The 20,288-nt window shown below is 40.1% G+C and overlaps 1 protein-coding gene across 1 annotated transcript in view; it reads left to right on the top strand.

Annotated features, from left to right (window-relative positions):
- The first annotated feature begins 4,327 nt into the window (after nt 1-4,327).
- The window catches only part of GLIS3 (GLIS family zinc finger 3), a 477,578-nt gene continuing 461,617 nt past the window's right edge, over nt 4,328-20,288 (top strand). The window contains exon 1 of the mRNA XM_068974601.1: nt 4,328-4,715. Coding sequence (XP_068830702.1) covers nt 4,328-4,715 — 388 coding nt within the window. The remainder of the gene's footprint in view (nt 4,716-20,288) is intronic.

Here is a 20,288-nt window from a genome sequence, read left to right on the forward strand (position 1 = left end):
TTTTTAAAATCTTTTAACCTACAAGGCATAGTGCCTCGAGCGTTGGGTAGAAGGTAGAAGTATGATCTTGTATTTTGATTAAAGTCATAGCTTTTCTAGAAATCTATTGAAATTATCATTAAATGACATTGTGCCTTGGTTTCCTTAGAAGTTAAGTAACTTCCTCTCTGACCTGATTTACAACAGTGTGTTTTAAGAGTTTTAATGTGGTCAAAAGGAAAGATTTATTAACTTATGTTGACTCATAGCAGAATGAGTAAACATTTTCATTGTTTTAACCAATGGAGTATTAAAAATCTACATGTGTTAATATGTCATATCCAAAGTACCCCAAATTTATCCTTCTGGATGTTTCTTGCTTTTTCTGTTTCTACTTTTTTTTCTTTGCTGTTGATGCCTGGGTTAGTCATTGAATGGAGGACAGAAGAGAAAGTAATGCTGGAGAACGTAAGATTTTAAAGAGAAAAAACGCTCTTCCAGTGGAATCCTACCAGTCAGGTTTTGATAGTGATTAGCTATGATTTTACTTTCTGGCCCAGTATAGGAAATTTTAACTCGGACGTTCATTTTTCAGGTGAATGTTTTCTTTTCGCACATTGCTGATGTGGAAGCCTCCTATCAGTTCTTGTTTTGATGGAGTTGGTAGAGATTGCTGTTCTTTTTTGCTTTCATATACACCCAGTCCCTTTGATTAAAGTGCCACAGACATAAAATCTACATATTTGGGCTTCCCTGGTAACTCAGGGTAAAGAATCTGCCTGCCAATGCAGTGGACATGGGTTTGATCCCTGGTCCGGGAAGATCCCACATGGCTCAGGGTAACTCAGCCTATGGGCAACAACTAGTGGGCCCATGGTCTAGAGCCTGAGAACGGCAACTACTGAGGCCCATGCGACCTGGAGCCCCTGCTCTGCAAACAGAGAAGCCACCACAATGAGAAGCCCCCACTCACCACAACTAGAGAAAGCTCAAGCAATAACCAGCACCCAGCACAGCCAAAAACAGACATGTTTTTAAAAACTACATATTTATCCTTCTTCATAGTTAATGAGTATTTTCTATAATCTTCCTTTTCTTAATTATCTGAGAGAACAAAATTTCAAGTGATTATCACCAAATTCTTCATCTTTTGTGGATGAAAAACTGTCCAGAGAAGTTATACATGGTTTGCCACAAGTAAAACTCAGGTCACCTAAATTCTCGTTGGGAATGCTGTTCACTCTGACTCAGTGAGGATGGGTCTTTCTTACAAGTTAGTTGCTTATTCCTCTTTTGTTACCAGGTAGGCTCAAAATTACACATGATCATATAACCTAGCCAAAAAGCACATAGAATACTATATAATGTGAATAAACAAATTGATTTTTAAATTCTGGTATCTAATGTTTGAAAAATCTGCTTTTATAATTAATGTGAGAACTGGATTATTTGGCATATTTTTCATACAGTTTATTTTATTTTTGTCTTGAGGCTGGTTTTTCTCAGCTCACACAACATTGACCTATTGGTTTTTCTTTATGGTATTAATCACTTTACTTTCTGGCTGTTGCTTTTTTAGTAATAAAATTTAAGTACATTTTTTGTTGTTGTTTTTACTTTCACCCTAAAGCTATTTAAAACAGGAGTGTGATTTATAAAAAATAAAAATAAAATATTCAAGCGAGTTTGAGTTCTTATAACTAAGTTCTTAGTGCTTTATTATTTTTCCTCTTACTAACTCACCTTCTTAATGGCTTAGTACTTACTTACATGTTTTCATCCACATTTTTGATGAGAATTCCTGCTTGTATATGATCTTACTGCCAGAACCAACTCCTTTGTTTTTAAAAACCTGGAAATGGGCACAGTCTGCAGATCTGCAGACACTTGTCACTTGGACCGTGGTCTTAGTGACTCATATTTCCTGTCATGTTGTATAATTCTCATTTTCAACAAATCACCAATATAATATATTTATTTTGCCTTTTTTTTGGATTAGTGCTGAATAAGTGCTTTCTTGTGTAGGGTTCAAAGTGCTTCAGAAAACACTATTTTATCAATGAGTGGAAAATAGATGGCCAATATCATCTGGCAAAGCACAGAGACATTAAATGACTCTTGCCCAAAATCAACCAATGAATCAGCAGACCAGCTGGTAATACAGTTGAGTTCTTCTAAATGGGTAGAAAAGCAGAAAAGGCATTGGGATTTTTCCAGCATTAAAAAAAAAAAATCTTACAACCAGTCTGATACAGGGTTATTTCTTATTGTTTCATAAATAAATGATGCAGGTTTGAATAATCTGCATTGCATTTATTTGTCCCTTCTTGGCTACTGTAGTGGAGGGAAAGAGGAATGAGACCTAGGATTATTTCTGAGGACTAGATGGCGTGTCAGTATTAAATGTGGCAGACTGATAGAATTATTAGTAGAATGGAGACTTGATAAAGTTAAAGAAAGCATTCTAGATTTATATTGTTGGTAACCTTAGAAGTTCCTCAATACATGGACATACACAGTCAACTTAGCAGAAGGCACAGTGAGTGCTTGGCTTGAAAATTAAATACTGCAGATTTCCTCTGCTATCTGAAAGTAAAGTGGTCATAGGTCAGCTGAAATGGCATAAAGTTAAGAAGCAATTTCTTAGGATACATGTTGCTAGGGGATGTACAAAATAAATTGAGATAAAGTGCAGATGCTCACAGACACAGTCTGATGCTATGGAGGCTTGAAGTTGAGATGCTGAGTATTGTTCCTAGGGAAAGGAGCTTGATGCTGCCGACCTCACTGCTCGGGATGAGGACTGCCTCTGTAATAGCCCCCTGCGGAACAAATGCTGAACGACGTTTTTGTTTTTCGCTTTTTTTTCTTAAGAGTGAAAATCCCTCCTCAAATTTCTTTTGGTTAGTGAAAATGGTTACTAAGATAAATCTTCTGAAAGTGATGTGACATAAAGTGAACTTTTGAAAAGCAAAGGATACCTGTATTTCTGATTTTCTAAAATGATAAAGAAAAAAGAAAACCTCCTCACAAAAAGGTTACCATGGTTGATATCCTGTGCTTGATGATTTACGGGGCATTCTTTTGGGAGGTGAGTTGGAAATATTCATCTAAGACATTGAGTGGGCCGTAGGAAAAAGGAAGACTCGTCCAGTTGAGGATATCTGGCCATTACTACTTTGCACCCAGTCTGTATTTCTTGTTTGTCCAATGGCTTCTTCCCATGACTGTCACGTTTACTTAAAAGAATTCAAATTGCGACTGAGTCTGTCATTTATTTGGAATAGTGGCACTTAGTCCTTAGTCATGGCAAGACATACATTAGGGAACTGTAGATCAAGAGAGGAAAAAGCCTTTCCGAATGATTTGTAACCAGGGAGTAGTGACGCACGGATGGATGATGATGTCCTGTGGCCACGTCACTACTTTTGGTTCTCCCTCTGCCACTTGAGAAAGGGGGTGGCAGGATGGCAGATGGAAGCTTCGTGGAACTGCTGTCAGTTTACTGTGCATGGTACATGGTGAACATACTCACCTTGAGAAGGGTTGTTTCGTCCTTATGCTCTCTGTAAAGCATTTCACACAGCCTTATCCTTTTCTAGGATCTTACTGAAAGGTGAGAGTATTGTGATGTTGATTATATTTTCATCCCCATAAACTCGGGATCAACATAGAACTAAGACTCTAATGCTGCTGTAAATATTTAGATATATGAAACCTTTGTGAAAGTGCCATGCCTATTTAAAAAAATCTTTTGTTAATCTAGGGACCATGAAAAAATTGCTTGTTAATGTCCTCACAATCTCATTTAGAGTTTATATCATCTTTCTGTTTGTTTACTGGAAACCTTTGATCAGTAGTCTTACAGCTCATGACGGTGATGCATTTGGGTTTCCCAGGATGCACCATAACAAATGTGAACTAGTACAGACAGATCCTCTATGGAGCAAAATAAGTTTCATTTTGTGAGCTGGCACCAGTAGATTGGTTATAGTTGCCAAGAGCACTGTATTGAGAACAGTTCAGTGGCAAACAAAACAAAACAATGCAGTGATCCATAATCCATGTCCACCATGAATGCAGGAGGGGAGAGTGCCTGCCAATGAACCATGTATTTGATAACCATGTTCTACATAAAAGACCGTTTTGCTGAGTGCTTCCTGATATGAATGCTACACAGGTTGAAAGCTCATTGTAACTTATTTTCCTTTTTACTTTTAAAAATGCCTGCATTTATTTTTTTAAACAGGCTAATAAACCACACCATGGATAACTTATTGGACTTTGCCTGAAAGGAATCATTAGTGTCATTGGATATTTGACCAACCTGGCTACAGGTTTTTTCAGAATGAATGGAAGGTCATGCAGCATGAATCTCCACCGGACATCAGGAACCCCACAGGGGCTTGGGATGGTCAGTGGCCAACACATCCCTCCCATTCAAGCCCATTCGGGGACTCCTGGCCCCTCATCCTGTGGCAGCACAACAAGCTCTGCCATTGGAAGCCTTGCTAACAGCCTCCATCTCAAGATGCCCTCAGGAGGAGGGATGGCTCCTCAGAGCAACATGAATGAGAGCCCCATCCATCTGCCTGCCTTGAGCCCCAGCAGACAAGTGCTCACCAGTGGGAAGCCACGTTTCCAGGTCACCCAGGCTGGAGGCATGTCAGGGCCACACACGGTAAAGCCAAAGCAGCCGGAGTTTGGAAGCCCCTTTCCTCCAAATTCTGGGAAAGGTAGGATTGTCTTTCTGGGATCTTTTAAAAGTGGACAATGTTGTTTTTCTCTCCCTTGTCTCTTCTCTGCAAGCAAATCCTATGGAAAAATACATGATTCAGTGTCAGGGTCAAAGTCTCATAATGATATGTAGCTTCCTAGGAAAGGATGTGAATGTGTACATTTGTGTGAGGACGAGGGCACCACAGTGGTAGATGTACTGTTTCATGGAGTGTGAAACAGGGCTGAAGATGAGATGGAAAGATTGGAAACAGGGAGGTAGCATAAGTGTCATAGAGGAAACCAAGGGCATGTTTAGCAAGACCTTGCCCCCTGGATGCACAGAGCTCCATCTTGTCTTACCAGGAGCTAGATTCTGCAGGCCATGGAGGAGACGGCTGACTGCAGCTGTCATTATGTTAGTTGGATGCTAGAAGAAAGGTGATGTTTGGAAGGAAAAGGATTTAAAGTGGAGAAATTTTAATAGCCGATAAAATGAGGAACAAGTACAAAAAATGATAAAAAGATATTCTTAGAGCAAAACCTATAATCTTTATAACATAGCTGGTGACAATAGAGCAAGCAGCTAGAAAAGTATATTGAAAAGATGTATGTCTGTGCTTGTGGAGAACTAGAAAAACTTGCCAATTTGAGAGAGATGAGTGCAGAGAGAATGCTTCCAATTCAGTAGGTTTTGAATTACCATAGCTTTTTTTTTTTTTTACCATAGATTTTGAATTAAGAATAATTGTCAGAGAATAACAAATGATTTGAATGACTTGCTCTGTCTAGAAACTGATATTGAGTTAACGAGGTTATATTGCTAATGATATGTGTATCGGGGCTAGAAAAAGGAGCATGTGTATTATTTAAAACATAGCTTTGTTATATAGAAGAGCATGATTATATTTTCCTCTGGGTATTTTTACCATTTCGTTTTAAATGCCTATACTCAGTGTTTATGTGTGTGCGTTCTCAGTCATGTCTTACTCTTCCCAACACTATGGACTGTAGCCTGCCAGGCTCCTCTGTCCATGGGATTTTCCAAGCAAGAATACTGGAGTGGATTTCCATTTCCTCCTCCAAGTGTTTATACCCCCAAATAAAATTACTAGCAGCCTTGTAAGTGGCTATTTACCTGGTTAGCTCATAACTTAGCCAATTATGATGAATAATGATTTATATCAGGCAGGTAACCCAAAAGTTGTTTTAGTGTCTATGTATTTCTGAGTATGGAGAAGTTGATATAAATGGATAGACTAAAAAACCTAAACATATGTGTAACTTTTTTTCTTTTCTTTTTTACTTATTTATTTTGGTCTAGGTTTGTTTTAAATTGTCTTATTTCTCAGAGCTAACTGATATCCAGTGTAAGTACAGGAAAATTTTCCCTGGGGGCTGCATCCAAAATAGCTCTGTCATTGTTAGGTTGCTGTGTTCCTGACATGGCAAGCTAAGTTTCTTAATGTCAAGCTCATGTGTTTGTATTTACAGGGGCTGAGGCCCAGTACAATTTTTCAGCTCATGCTTGACTAGTGAACTGTAGCTTGCTTTTATATATATTTGTGTTTGAAATCCTGACTTGCAGGAAATAGTGGTGATAATATTAAAAATTTGTATTTATTATATAATAACTTAGCATGTGTTAGGCATTGTGTTAAGTGCTTTCCAATACATAATCTCAGTTATTCCTCACAACACTCCTGAGTTGTATGCTATTGTTGAATAAATGACAAAGGAATTAAAGTCTAGAAAAAAATAAGTAACTTAAGCCTTGTCAGGCAATAAAGAGTTTGGGAATATTACTTTGATAGTGACTAGGTGTGTTTATAATTATAGTCATAGTTGATAAAAAATGTTTCAGGTACTTAAGGAATAACAAACTCTCAGGGCAGTTCATCATGGAACTCATGTAAAAATTAGCACTGCTTCCTGATTCTCCTCTTTTTGATTTTCTGGGTCCTTGCTTAGCTTCCAAGCTTGCAGTGCCTTTTCTAGATCTGTGTGATTAGGGCATGCAGGGACATGGGTAAGGAGTTGAGGACAACTATTATTCTCCCTCACCTTACAGGGTGGATGCCACTAGTGGCCTGGATGTTACCAGGAGTGGGTGATTGTGTCCCTCTCAAATCTTGGTTGACAGTTTCTAAACTAAGCCAATAACTGAAAATGGCGATCTGGAACTGATTGAACTTCATCGAGTTATTTGTTCTACAAATAATTATTAAGCATATGTTATGGGTGAGCTACTGTTTTGGGGATTTGTTGCTGTTCAGTCGCTAAGTTGTGTCCAACTCTTTGAGACCCCAGGGACTGCAGCATGCCAAGCTCCTCTGTCCTCCGCTATCTCCCAGGGTTTGCTCAAATTCATGTCCATTGAGTCGGTGGTGCTATGTAACCATCTCGTCCTCTGCCACCCCCTTCTCCTTTTGCCTTCAATCTTTCCCAGCATCAGGGTCTTTTCTAATCAGTTGGCTTTTTGCACCTGGTGGTCAAAGTATTGTAGCTTCAGCTTCAGCATAAGTCCTTCCAATGAATATTTGGGATTGATTTCCTTTAGAGATGACTGTGGCTTAGATCATGAACTCATTATTGCAAAATCCAGACTTAAAGTGAAGAAAGTAGGAAAAACCGCTAGGCCATTCAGGTATGACCTAAATCAAATCACTTATCACTATACAGTGGAAGTGATGAACAGATTCAAGGAATTAGATCCGGTAGACAGAATGTCTGAAGAACTATGGACGGAGGTTCATGACATTGTACAGGAGGCAGTGACCAAAACCATCGCAGAGAAAAAGAAATACAAGAAAGCAAAGTGGTTGTCTGAGGAGGCTTCACAAATAAATGAGAAAAGAAGAGAAGTGACAGGCAAGGGAGAAAGGGGAAGACACACAACTGAAAGCAAAATTCCAGAGAATAGCAAGGAGAGATAAGGCCTTCTTAAATGAATTTTAGGGATATGACAGCCAATTAAACATAGTTCTGGCCTTAGCGAGTTGAGAATTTAGAAAAGTAAATGAAGTTAAAATAAAGCATGGCTGAGGCTGTGGTAGACATACACTCAGGGTGATAGGGCAACATTTGAAGGGGTTCCCAGCCTGAGCTTGAAAGGTGGATCTGGGAAAAGAGTAGGGGATCTGGGCAGATGCCTAAAGAATGAGGGGCTAACTTTACAACCACAGAAAAGTATGTCCTGTGTGTGTGTGTGTGTGTGTGTGTGTGTGCATGAGTGTGTGTGTGCGCGTGCATGTGCATGCATGCACGTGCCTGTGAAGGGGCAGGGACTATCTGGAATTTGCTCTGGGTAGAGAGAAAAGCACACTCAAAACCTGGAGGGGAGAGACCGTAGTCCATTGCATAGACTTCTTTCTGGTTTCACATTGAGGGGAGGTGTGGAGACCTGGGTAAGAGATGAGGCTGGAAAAGAATAAGCAGCGACCAGGTGAAGGGTCATGAGTGACATACTAAGGAGTTTGGATCTATCTTGAGGGTGCTGGCAGTCTGTGGAAGGATTTAACCTCAGGGTTGATGCGATAAGCTTGAGACTGACATCTCTCCCTGATTTTGCCACTGTTTTCCCTTGCACTGTTGACAATGTCATGATCCAGAAGGATAAGTGCCAAAGAACTTGTGACTCTGTGGGTGTGTTAGAGTTTTTCAGAGACACAGAACCAATAGGAGGTGTATTTGTATATCTTTCTGTACATTGCCAATAGAATAAGTAAGTTACTTAGGGATTGTCATACAGACAAACATCTGACTTGAAGACTCAAAAATTTCCAGTTGGAGCCTCAGGAGAAATATAAATTTGATTGTAACGTTTATGTTACTTAAGGATTGAGTTCTGTTCCTATGAAAACTCAAATAGCCATGGATTTAACATTGATTCCCGAATAGTGTGCCAGGTGCGCTGGGGTACCACAGGAGACTCAGAGAGAGCTATGAGATGTTTTAAATTTTGAAGGAAACATGGGATCTGTGATGTCCCTGCAGGCAAACCACTAGTTTGAGGAGGTTCACAGTTTTAACATTAGATTATGGTATGTTCTTTTTGATGATATCGTAACTTTGAGAAACTACATAATTGGTAGTTGTGATTAAGAAAAGCAAGTAGTTTATACATCCATGTTCAGAGCAACATTTTTCACAATAGCTAAAGGTAGAAATAACCCAGGTGTCCATCAGTGTAGATGAATGGGTAAACAAAATGTGTCATCTCTATCAGTTCAGTTTAGTCGCTCAGTCGTGTCTGACTCTTTGTGACCCTATGGACTGGAGCAGATATAGTCGTATTTATACAGTGGAATATTATTCAGTCTTCAAATGGAAGGAAATATGACATATGCTGTAATATGGATAAACCTTTAAGACATTATGCTAATGAAATATGCCTGATAAAGAAGGACAAATATTGTATGATTCTTCTTATATGAGATTCCTACAATAATTAAATTCATAGAGACAGAAAGTAGAATGGTGGTTACTGTGGACCAGGGAAGGAGAGAATGAGGAGTTATTAACTAATGGGTACAGGGTTTCAGTTTGGGAAGTTGAAAAAGTTCTGGAGATAGGTGTTGGTGATGGTTGTACAACAGTGTGAATATAGTTAAAACCACTAATCTGTACACTTAAAAATGGTTAAAATGGGACATTTTATGTTACATATATTTTACGACAATAACAAAAGCAAGTGCTCAATGAAAATCAGTGTGGAATAGGAGTGAAGGTGGTGATGTTCAATCTGATTCCAAGATTTGAGAAGTAGTAGAAGGCATGATTGAAATGCACATCCCATTAATAATTGTGGTTATTTAAAAATGAAATAAAAATGATTTTAAAAATTTGTTATTTTTTCAAACAGATAATGTTATTACTACATAAATACTATTAAGTTATTGACACCTAACTACTTAATAAATAGAACTGTTAGATGTTCCTTTTGGCCTAGGGGCACCATGAAAAATTTACTGCGACACTAAGAATTCCATGAACTGAGCGCATCTGGGAACCTCTGTCATAGGAGTTCATTTTTCCCACAGAAAGAGAAGTTAAGGGTGGGTGACTGCTGTTAATGGTTACAAGCTCGAGGAAGACAGGCCCATGATCATAACTGTCTTTGTTAGAAAAGACAAAAGGTTCTACTCCCTTGGAATCTACCTCCTTTCACTGGCTTTTCCAGAAGCTGCATTCAACTACTTCCATTTGTAGGTAACTAATCCCTTAAATAAAACATATTCTTCATTCCTAAATATCTTTCTTTAAAAGTTGAATTTTTTTTCCATTTCAATTTGTATTACCTCCTATTGTATTTTACTTTTTGGCGTTTGCCATCTTTATCTCTAAAGTAAGCTGAAATACTTGGAAGTAAGCTGCAGACCTTGTGACCCTTTACTCCCAAATTCCTAAGCAGGTCTCTTTCATGCTATATACCTAAAATACATTAATCATGACCAAGAAATTTAGCTTTGATACAACAGCATTACTTATAAACAGTTATATCTTAAAATATAGTTCACATTCAGATTATGTATTTTATTTTACTTAATCATGATTTATAATATAAGGTATTACTCCCCCCCCCATAATCCAGTCTTATTTGTAGCCATTAAAAAAAAAAATCTAGGATCTAGTAACGGAGAAGGCAATGGCACCCCACTCCAGTACTCTTGCCTGGAAAATCCATGGACCGAGGAGCCTGGAAGGCTGCAGTCCATGGGGTCGCTAAGGGTCGGACACGACTGAGCGACTTCACTTTCACTTTTCATTTTCATGCATTGGAGAAGGAAATGGCAACCCACTCCAGTGTTCTTGCCTGGAGAATCCCAGGGACGGGGGAGCCTGGTGGGCTGCCGTCTATGGGGTCACACAGAGTCGGACACGACTGAAGCGACTCAGCAGCAGGATCTAATGAAAGACCATCCACTGCCTTTGGGTTAGATTTGGTTGTCATGTTTCTTTGGTGTCCTTTAATCTAGAATGACCTACTCTCCCTGGCTTTTTTTGTGTTTTTCATGACAAAAATGTGTTAATATTTTTTAAAAGTTCAGGTCAGCTGTCTTGTCTCACAACCTGATCAGTCCAGTCATTTTATCATAATCGGGGTCAGATTAAACATTTTTGGCAAGAATACTACATAGGTGGTTTGTGCACCACCCATTGTGTTATATCAGGAAGCACTAAATGGTCATTTGTCCCAGTATTTGTAATGCTGCTTTTGGTTGTCTGTCTAAGGTGGTGTCACTAGACCTCTATATTGTAAAGGACACTTTTCAAAATTAACAAATAATCATATGTGAATATCTTTAATAACCTTTCATAGGATCTATTGATGATCTTTGTCTGAATCAGTTATTATGTTGCTGATTGCATAAAGGTTACTTTCTGATTTTGTCATTCCTTCTATATTTATTAGCTGGTCTTCTGGAAAGGAGAACTTCTCTCCCTTCTCTTTTAGTGTCATTGCAGATTCATTTATTCTTTTAAAAAATTCACTGTGCTATAACCCATTTCCATCACTATTTTTTCTGATGGTCAAACTGTCCCAGATTTGACCAATGGAAGCCCCTTCAGGTCAGTTCTTATGTCCTTTTGACATGTTCCCATTAAGTTCTTCCTTACTTTGAGACACAAAATATTCTATTATCGCTTGTACTTCCCTGCCCCAGACCTGGAATCAACCATTTTCCCCAAAAGTTAAGGTTCCTTTTAATGGGAAATAATATTTGGGAAATTGGATGAGAAGGTATTCTTATTGGCTCTGGGATATCATTGCTTCTAGGTCCTTTCTATGGACAGAGTGAGGAAATACACCAGAACAAGGTAATGAGTTCCAGTTAAAATATAACATTACAGAGTTCTTCCTCACACTTCCTCATTGCAAAGCTGTCAGTGAGAACGCTGGTTCTCAGGAACATGGGTATATTTTTATTTTCTGTGTACTACAACTAAGAAAAATTTAGCTTTGTATTTCTAAGATATATAAATTTGTTTTAAAAATGATTGCTTCGGTAATTAAAAATGTAAATTTTAATGTGTTGAAATAAGAATTTTTATATTGATCTTTTCACTAAGTGTGGAGGACATTCTGCAGCTGGCAGCTTTCTGACCCTCCTATAATTGGTGAATAGAGAATCCCAATAGTGGTGTTTCTCGCTGCTTTCTTCTTAACAGTTACAGACTGTAATTAGACTGGGAGAAATGCATTTTTCAAAGCATCTGGGAAATTGGTTTTATGATCCTCACTATAAGTGTGTTTGACACAGCTATTTAAATACTTAAGACAGTTCGCCGTGGCCCTAGGACTATATAATTGGAAAGATTTTCATTGTAAAGGTTTTTTATTTTACTTCAGGGCCTCTGACATTTCTTGTTGGGCTCTGCTGTCCTTGGAGACAAAGGGAGTTAGTTATTCATTAGTGCTTGTGGGTTATTCATTATTGTTGGTCAGAAAAAGCAAAATAATATCAACAGAGGACACCAAACTAATTGGAACTTTAAACTTCTTTTGTGTCACTTAAGGTTGGTGTCTCTTATAAAGACCTTGTCTAAGAAAATGTGTTGTGTGAGCCTGGGAGGTCTAAAAACTAGTGTATTTTAAATACTACATCAAGTTTTATTTTTATTGTCCATGGTTTACTAATTCAATTGGTTATGATGTGGAGCTTAGGTTAGAGCTTAATTTCTTAGTGGATCAACAAGCTTCATATTTTTCTCTCACTGCTATATCAGGAATTTTAAAGTCTGCCACTGATTTAAAAAGCTACTTTCCTATATCATTGCTTCACTTATGTTGATCCCTGGTGAAATAACAGACAATAAAAAGACATGCTAACATCAATGGGTGAAGCATGTTAAATGTAGTCATGTTAGAATTGGGGCAAGAATAGCAACTGGGGATCCCACATTTTTGAAGAGTTATAGTTGATATATTAGCTTAAGAAAGTTGGGGCAAAATATGTGGTTAATTTTTTCCCCCTCACTTCTGCTTTTTAATCAGTTATATTTCCTTGCACTTCCAGTGTGGCTTCCTGCAGAATTAGAGCAATTAAAGTTAATATTCCATAAAAGATTCCAAAAATAACCAAACCAGTCAGAGACCAAAGCCTTTATTTCAGTTGAAGTGACCAGAATTTTCATTTTGTCTTGCCAAAAAGGCAGGTGAAACACAGTGTTTAGTTTTGTTTACTCTTTGGGCTGCACAGGGTTCACTTTGTGTGATTTATTGATGCTGGATATGAGTCAAATTGATGATGGATTTCCAAGTATTACTGAATGGCAGACACGATTTGTTCCAGTTGTAAAAGTGGTTTGTCAGTCTCATAACATTCTACCTTTAAAAGAATATTCCATTTAACACCCCTGCCCTCTACATATGCCTCAAATGCTATGGGACATGAAGTTGAAATGTTACATTTGTTAGTTACCCACATCATTTTCTAAAGCTGTTGAATAGCAACCACTTTTTTTTTTCTTTTTTAATTTATCTGTACTGGGTTTTAGTGGCAGTGTGCGGGATTTTTGTTGCTACATGAGAGATCTTTCGTTGTGGCATGTGAGGTCTAGTTCCCTGACCAGGAATCAAACCTGAGCCCCTTGCATCGGGAGCATGGAGTCTTAACCACTGGACTACCAAGGAAGTCCCTAAACTACAATAACTTTGGATTTGTATGGTACTTTGTAGTTCATAACCTTTCATAGTGACCATTTCGTATGATTTGATCAAAGGCATCATCTCATAGGGTAAGGTAAGTGTAACTGGTCCGATTTTAGGGATGAAGAGACTGAGGCTCATTTTCCTAGAGATCTCATTTTTCATGTGCTGCATGGATTAACACTGAACAGCACTCTGCAGTCTGGGAGCTCCTGTTAGAAGAGTGCCGAGAAATCTTGCCCATTTTGTCCATTAGAATCAAAGGTTACTGCTATTTCTGAAATAGTATGCCTTTATAAACTCAAAACTGTTCAGTGGTCATTTCTATCCATGAGCTGAGGCTATGGGCCCTTGCTCCTGCTTTAGAAAATTGTACATGACAGTTTTCAACAACAAGTCCTTCTGAGCAGTGGGGGCATTGTCTACCCAGGAGACATCAGGCAGCCTTTACATGATGGGTACCCGAGTGACATCAGTATATGTACAAGCATGAAGTCTTTAAACCCAGGCCAGAGGATATCATAAATACATGAACAGATCTGCTCCTTCTAACGTGTCATGTTTTAAGGATACAATGGGTGGTGACTTGTATTTAATACCTGTTTTCATGGCTGCATTATTTGAATAATGAAAGAAATAGAAGTTCTGTAATTGGACCTGACATAATAAACAAGTTAAAAAATGAGACTTGTGGAAGAGGATCTTGTTAGTCAAGGATACTCTGAGGCCAACAGCGTAAGCATCTTCTGGGAGGTGGTTAGAAATGCCCAGTCTCAAGACTCCCCCAGATCTACTGAGTTGGATCTTGCATTTTAATAAGATCCCTAGATGATTCATGTGCACAGGGTTGGCTAAAAGGTGACTGCACAAAGCCCTGTCTCAAAAGGGGTGCCCTGTGCTTGGGGTATAATGCTCTGTGGTGACTGACTTGACATTCTTGCTAATTTTATCTTGGAAGTTATATTTTGTGAGTGAAGTCTGGTGGGACACTGCAACTTGTGAGGGAAGCAGGCTTGAAGTCTTAGTTCAAACGTAGGTAGTTCCACACCTTGCCAGGATGACCGCTGGCTCCCCGCCCCACTCATGGTCCACTATTGCCCTGTGCCCTCGGCAGGGACCTTGAGCATTGGTATGGTGAGGTCAAGGTCAGATACGTATGCCCCATGTGCTCAGTCACGAGTGATGCTTTGGGCACTTTGAAGGCCTGTGTTCACTCTGTCAGTATCCCTGTGTGGAAGTGGCACAGTGTTAAATGGCAAATAAAAAATATCATGGTAAGTCAAAAGATGGGAGAAGAAAGGAAAATGCTGTTTTCCTGCTCTTTGGACAAGGAATCCAGCATTTTCGTTTTGGTCCTTGTAAGTTATGCTTATTGAAATTTGACAAGCTTTAGTATAAGAGATGGAGAAGGAAATGGCAACCCACTCCAATATTCTTGCCTGGAAATCCCATGGACAGAGGAGCCTGGAGGACTGCAATGGGTCACAAAAGACTCAGGCAGGACTTAGTGACTGAGCGTGAGTGTAGATATAAGAGAAAGTGCATGGGCACAATTCAGAAGCCCCACATCTCTCTCGTTCATGCTTTGCTGGTGTGTGACATTGGGCAAGCCACTAGACCTCCTTGCTTCAGTTTCCTCATCTGTAAAATGGGGGTGATGTCTTATGCTCCTTTCCAAATGGGCTGGGTCTAGGTAAAGGGCAGACCTGGCAACATGTCTTTGAGTAGGAGTGTGTCCAAAACACCCCTCATCTTTGGCTTTGGTTTCATGCAGATGATAAGCAAACTTGGGCGTCATGGCCTGAGAGTGGGATGGAGGTGAAGGGCAGGGTTCAGAATGGGAGAAGAAGGTCAAAAACCTCATTATCAAGTCGTTGGGAGTGGATGGAAAGCACAAGTCAAGAACTGAGGAAGGCAGGAACTGGGGATTATGGGTAGGAAGAAGTGAGCATCAGACAACTTGTGAGCTGCACGCATGGGTTTCCCAAGTGGTTACCCACTTGTTTGGAAATCTCAGGCACACATGAAATTGTGGAATAGAAAAGATGCTTGCTCCTGAGACTTAAATTTGATGTTAAATATGAGAATACATTTTATGCCGTCAACTTCCAGGGACATGTAAAGTACTGTCCTTTCCTTATTATAAGGGCAGCATGGATCTCCACTGGGGCTTCCCTGGTAGCTCAGCTGGTAAAGAATCTGCCTGTAATGCAGGAGACTCCAGTTTGATTCCTGGGTCGAGAAGATCCCCTGGAAAAGGGATAGGCTACCTACTCCAGTATTTTGGGGTTTCCCTCATGAGAAGAGTTGACTCATTGGAAAAGACTCTGATGCTGGGAGGGACTAGGGGCAGGAGGAGAAGGGGACGACCCAGGATGAGATGGCTGGATGGCATCACGGACTCGATGGATGTGAGTCTGAGTGAACTCCGGGAGATGGTGATGAACAGGGAGGCCTGGCGTGCTGCGATTCATGGGGTTGCAAAGAGTCAGACACGACTGAGCGACTGGACTGAACTGAACTGGTGGCTCAGACAGTAAAGAATCTACTTGCAGTTCAGAGACCTGGGTTTGATCCCTGGGTTGGGAAGATCCCCTGGAGGTGGGCATGGCAGCCCACCCCAGGATTCCTGCCTGGAAAATCCCCATGGACAGAGGAGCCTGGTGGGCTACAGTCCATGGGGGTCACAAAGAGCCGGACCTGACTAAGCACAGCACAGCACATGAATCTCCATAATCCACAGCACTCGTTGCTGAATGGGATGGGCGCACCTCAATACCAATTCATTCATGGATTTTTCCTTTGAGATAATGGACATTAGCTTAGTCATAAATTCCAAGTCTAGGCAGTTTGAAAAGCTACGTGTTGTGTGGCTGAGAACCCTAAATTCTGTCTTCACAGTTTGCCTCAGAGCTAGAGAGAAAAAATTAATACACAATAACCAAACCTTGAGATGAAATAACAGCGTTTAAACTTGTCTTCCATCTAAAGATTTTACTCTAGATAGAGTAATCATATAATTTATTATCCAAACCAGAACACTTTCAAAAGTGAGGTGAGGTGAGGTGAGGTGAGGTGAAGTCGCTCAGTCGTGTCCGACTCTTTGCAACCCCATGGACTGTAGCCTACCAGGCTCCTCCCTTCATGGGATTCTCCAGGCAAGAGTACTGGAGTGGGTTGCCATTTGAAATGGAACCCTATTAATAATTATGCCCGACTACCCTGGATGAACTGGAATGAAGGCAGTGTCACTATACAGTTAGGGGGAAGTCTCATTGTGTTTAGAAGACTCAGCATCTTACTCAACTGCTTTAATGTAAAGTAGTTCAACCTACTTGACAGGATTAGCCCCGTTTTAAGTTATTTTTTCAAAGTTCTTTCTTGGGGCTATTGAGTGATTATCAGTATATTATGTAGAATATATTAGTTTCTAGTTGTTACAGAATTGAAAATAAGTGAGCTATCAATTATTTAGCATTTTGTATAACTATGCTTAGCTTTATGTATTTTACTTTAATCCTTCCCAGCTCTGTGGAGTAGCCCCATTGAAAACACGAGGAAAGAGAGGCTTAGAAAGATTAAGAAACTTGACCAAGAACGTATGGATATTTTAGCCCCTGCCTCACTGACTTCACAGCCCTAAGTACTTGTATAGGATGCTGTTCTGCTTTTTTTGGCACAGAGTTTGCCCTAACAGACTAGGTTCTTGGCAATTAAGTACAGCTTCCTGAAAGACATACCTATCATAATTTCTACTATGAGTAGTGTAATATCTAGTATATATTTATTTTGAAAAGAACAGTGAAATGAAACAGAAAACCACTATCAAGTAAATTTTGCAAGTGCTTATGTTAATTTGTGTTAAAAGTGCCCCTCCTTACTTGATTAAGATAGTAGTTTTGGTGGCAATCAGGTAGGCAATGTGATATAAAAAAGAAAGATGCAATAATGGCTAATTTTCCTGAACCCTTACTCTGGGGTAGCTTCTGCACTGAGCAGAGCTGCTGGGCCATTCAATTGGAGAACAATCCAGAAGGCCTAACATGATGGCCCTGGAGTTCAGTTTCTTTTTAATCCTTGTAACAACCCTATGTGTCATTAAGATTTAAGGTTTGAAGAGGTAATTTAGCAGCCATCACATGGCTAGTATGTGACAAACCTGGGAATTGAATTTAGGTAGTGTCTGAACCTAGTGCCTTGGGTCTTAACCATCCTATTATGTTCTACTGGGACGAGTCAGGTTATGGGGGCCAAGCTGGAGACCAGGGATTTCTGGCAAGTGCAGTTATTCACCAAGTATCTTATTGAGGCCTCTTATTGGTTTCAGGTAGCTGAAATCCACTGTGCTAGCTCACGTAAAAAGGAATTTATTGTAAGGAACCAAGGGTGTTTCATGGCACCCCAGAAGAATATGAAATGGCAACCCACTCCAGTGTTCTTGCCTGGAAAATCCCATGGACAGAGGGGCCTGGCGGGTACATTCCAAGGGGTCACAGGGAGTCGGACACGACTGAGTGACTTTCACTTCACTTCACTTCAGAAGAAGATGAACTATCAGATCTTCTGAAGGCTATAAGAACAGCTACTTCTCCATACTCCTTCTCTAGGCAATGTGATCTTTTATCTCTGTGTTTTCTTTTTGAACATTACTTCATTCTTCTCCTGAAGATTGCTTTTCTGTATTATTTTTTTGGTGTCTGTATTAGTCAGGGTTCTCCAGAAAAATAGAACTACAGGCTTCCTTGGTAGCTCAGCTGGTGAAAGAATCAGCTTACAATGCAGGAGACCATGCTTCAATACCTGGATCAGGAAGATCCCCTGGAGAAGGGATGGGCTACCCACTTCAGTATTCATGGGCTTTCCTGGTGGCTCAGGTGGTAAAGAATCCTCTTGCAGCATGGGGGACCTGGGTTTGATCCCTGGGTTGGGATGATCCCCTGGAGGAGGGCATGGCAACCCACTCCAGTATTCTTGCCTGGAGAATCCCCATGGACAAAGGATCCTGGCAGGCTACAGTCCTGGGGTCAGGACTGAGGGTCAGAAAAGCTCAAAAAGAGTTGGACACGACTGAGCAACTAAGCACACACACACAGACACAGATACACACACAATTTATTATAAGGCATTTTGCTATTAGGTAGGCAGAGATGTACCAAAATCTGCAGTTGGCAAGCTGAGTACCCAGGAGGGCTGATGGTTTAGTTCTAGTCCACGTAAGAAGGCCTGAGAACCAGGAACGCCTATGGTGTAAGTCCAGTTCAAAAACAGGCAGCCTCGAAATTCAGAGTAAATGTTTCAGTTTGAGTCCAAAGATGGCAAGATACCAAGGTCCCAGCTAAAAGCTGTCAGGCAAGAAAAGTTCTTCCTTGGTTGCAGGAGGATTCATTTTTTTGTTCTGTGTATACCTTCAACTGATTGGAATAGGCCCACCCACATTGGGGAGGGTAGTCTCCTTAACTCAGTCTGCTATTTCAGATTTTAATCTCATTTAGAAATACTTCTCACACATACCCAGAATAGTGTTTGACCAAATATCTGTTCACCCCATGGCCAAATTAGGTTGACCCATAAAATTAACCAACCATCATGATATCTGTGGTCTCAACATGACTTTCTTCCCTAGCCCTAAACATGTACTCAGAACTTCTGTGCTGTGAGTCTACTGGGTAGTGTTTCTCTACCCCATTTTTAGGTTCCTTGGAAAGAAGGAGAGTCTGGTTGGTCCACCTGGTGTCAGGTCTGGTTGGGTTAGGGAGAGACTCATGGAATACACATGGGTCCCATCTACTCAGAAAAGGAACATGTAGACTGAGTGATACCTAGGACTTAGTCTCCTAAATAAAGGTGGTTTGGGGATAAGTTTCAAATAACAGTGATGTTTCCAAAGGTATCACAGAAATGGTGTTCTTTGGCTGGCATGATTCCAAAGTAAGGGAGAAGATTTTGGAAGTATGGCCACCAGCAACAGTTAATTCTAAGAAAATTTATTTTTTTTAATTATTATTTTTTAAAAATTTAAATTTAGTTATTTTAATTGGAGGCTAATTACTTTACAATATTGTATTGGTTTTGCCATACATCAACATGAATCTGCCATGGGTGTTCCCCATCCTGAATCCCCCTCCCACCTCCTTCCCTGTACCATCCCTCTGGGTCATCCCAGTGCACCAGGCCCAAGCATCCTGTATCCTGCATCGAACCTGGACTGGCAATTCATTTCTTATATGATATTATACATGTTTCAAAGCCATTCTCCCGAATCATCCCACCCTCTTCCTCTCCCTCAGAGTCCAAAAGACTGTTCTATACATCTGTATCTCTTTTGCTGTCTCGCATACAGGGTTATCGTTACCATCTTTCTAAATTCCATATATATGTGTTAGTATACTGTATTGGTGTTTTTCTTTCTGGCTTACTTCACTCTGTATAATAGGCTCCAGTTTCATCTACCTCATTAGAACTGATTCAAATGTATTCTTTTTAATGGCTGAGTAATCCTCCATTGTGTATATTTATTTTTCTCCTTAAAAGATAAACTACTAAACTGTGATTATCATTGTGATCCTTTGTATTAGTTTTCAGTTCAGTTCAGTTCAGTTGCTCAGTCATGTCTGACTCCTTGCCACCCCATGAATCACAGCACACCAGGCCTCCGGTGAACTCCTGGAGTTCACCCAAACTCATGTCCATCGAGTCAGTGATGCCGTCCAGCCATCTCATCCTCTGTCGTCCCCTTCTCCTCCTGTCCCCAATTCCTCCCAGCATGAGTCTTTTCCATTGAGTCAACTCTTCACACGAGGTGGCCAAAGTACTGGAGTTTCAGCCTCAGCATCAGTCCTTCCGAAGAACACCCAGGGCTGATCTCCTTTAGAATGGACTGGTTGGATCTCTTTGCAGTCCAAGGGACTCTAAAGAGTCTTCTCCAGCACCACAGTTCAAA

Source organism: Capricornis sumatraensis, chromosome 6 (assembly GCF_032405125.1).
Source record: "Capricornis sumatraensis isolate serow.1 chromosome 6, serow.2, whole genome shotgun sequence".
NCBI classification, from domain to species: domain Eukaryota; kingdom Metazoa; phylum Chordata; class Mammalia; order Artiodactyla; family Bovidae; genus Capricornis; species Capricornis sumatraensis.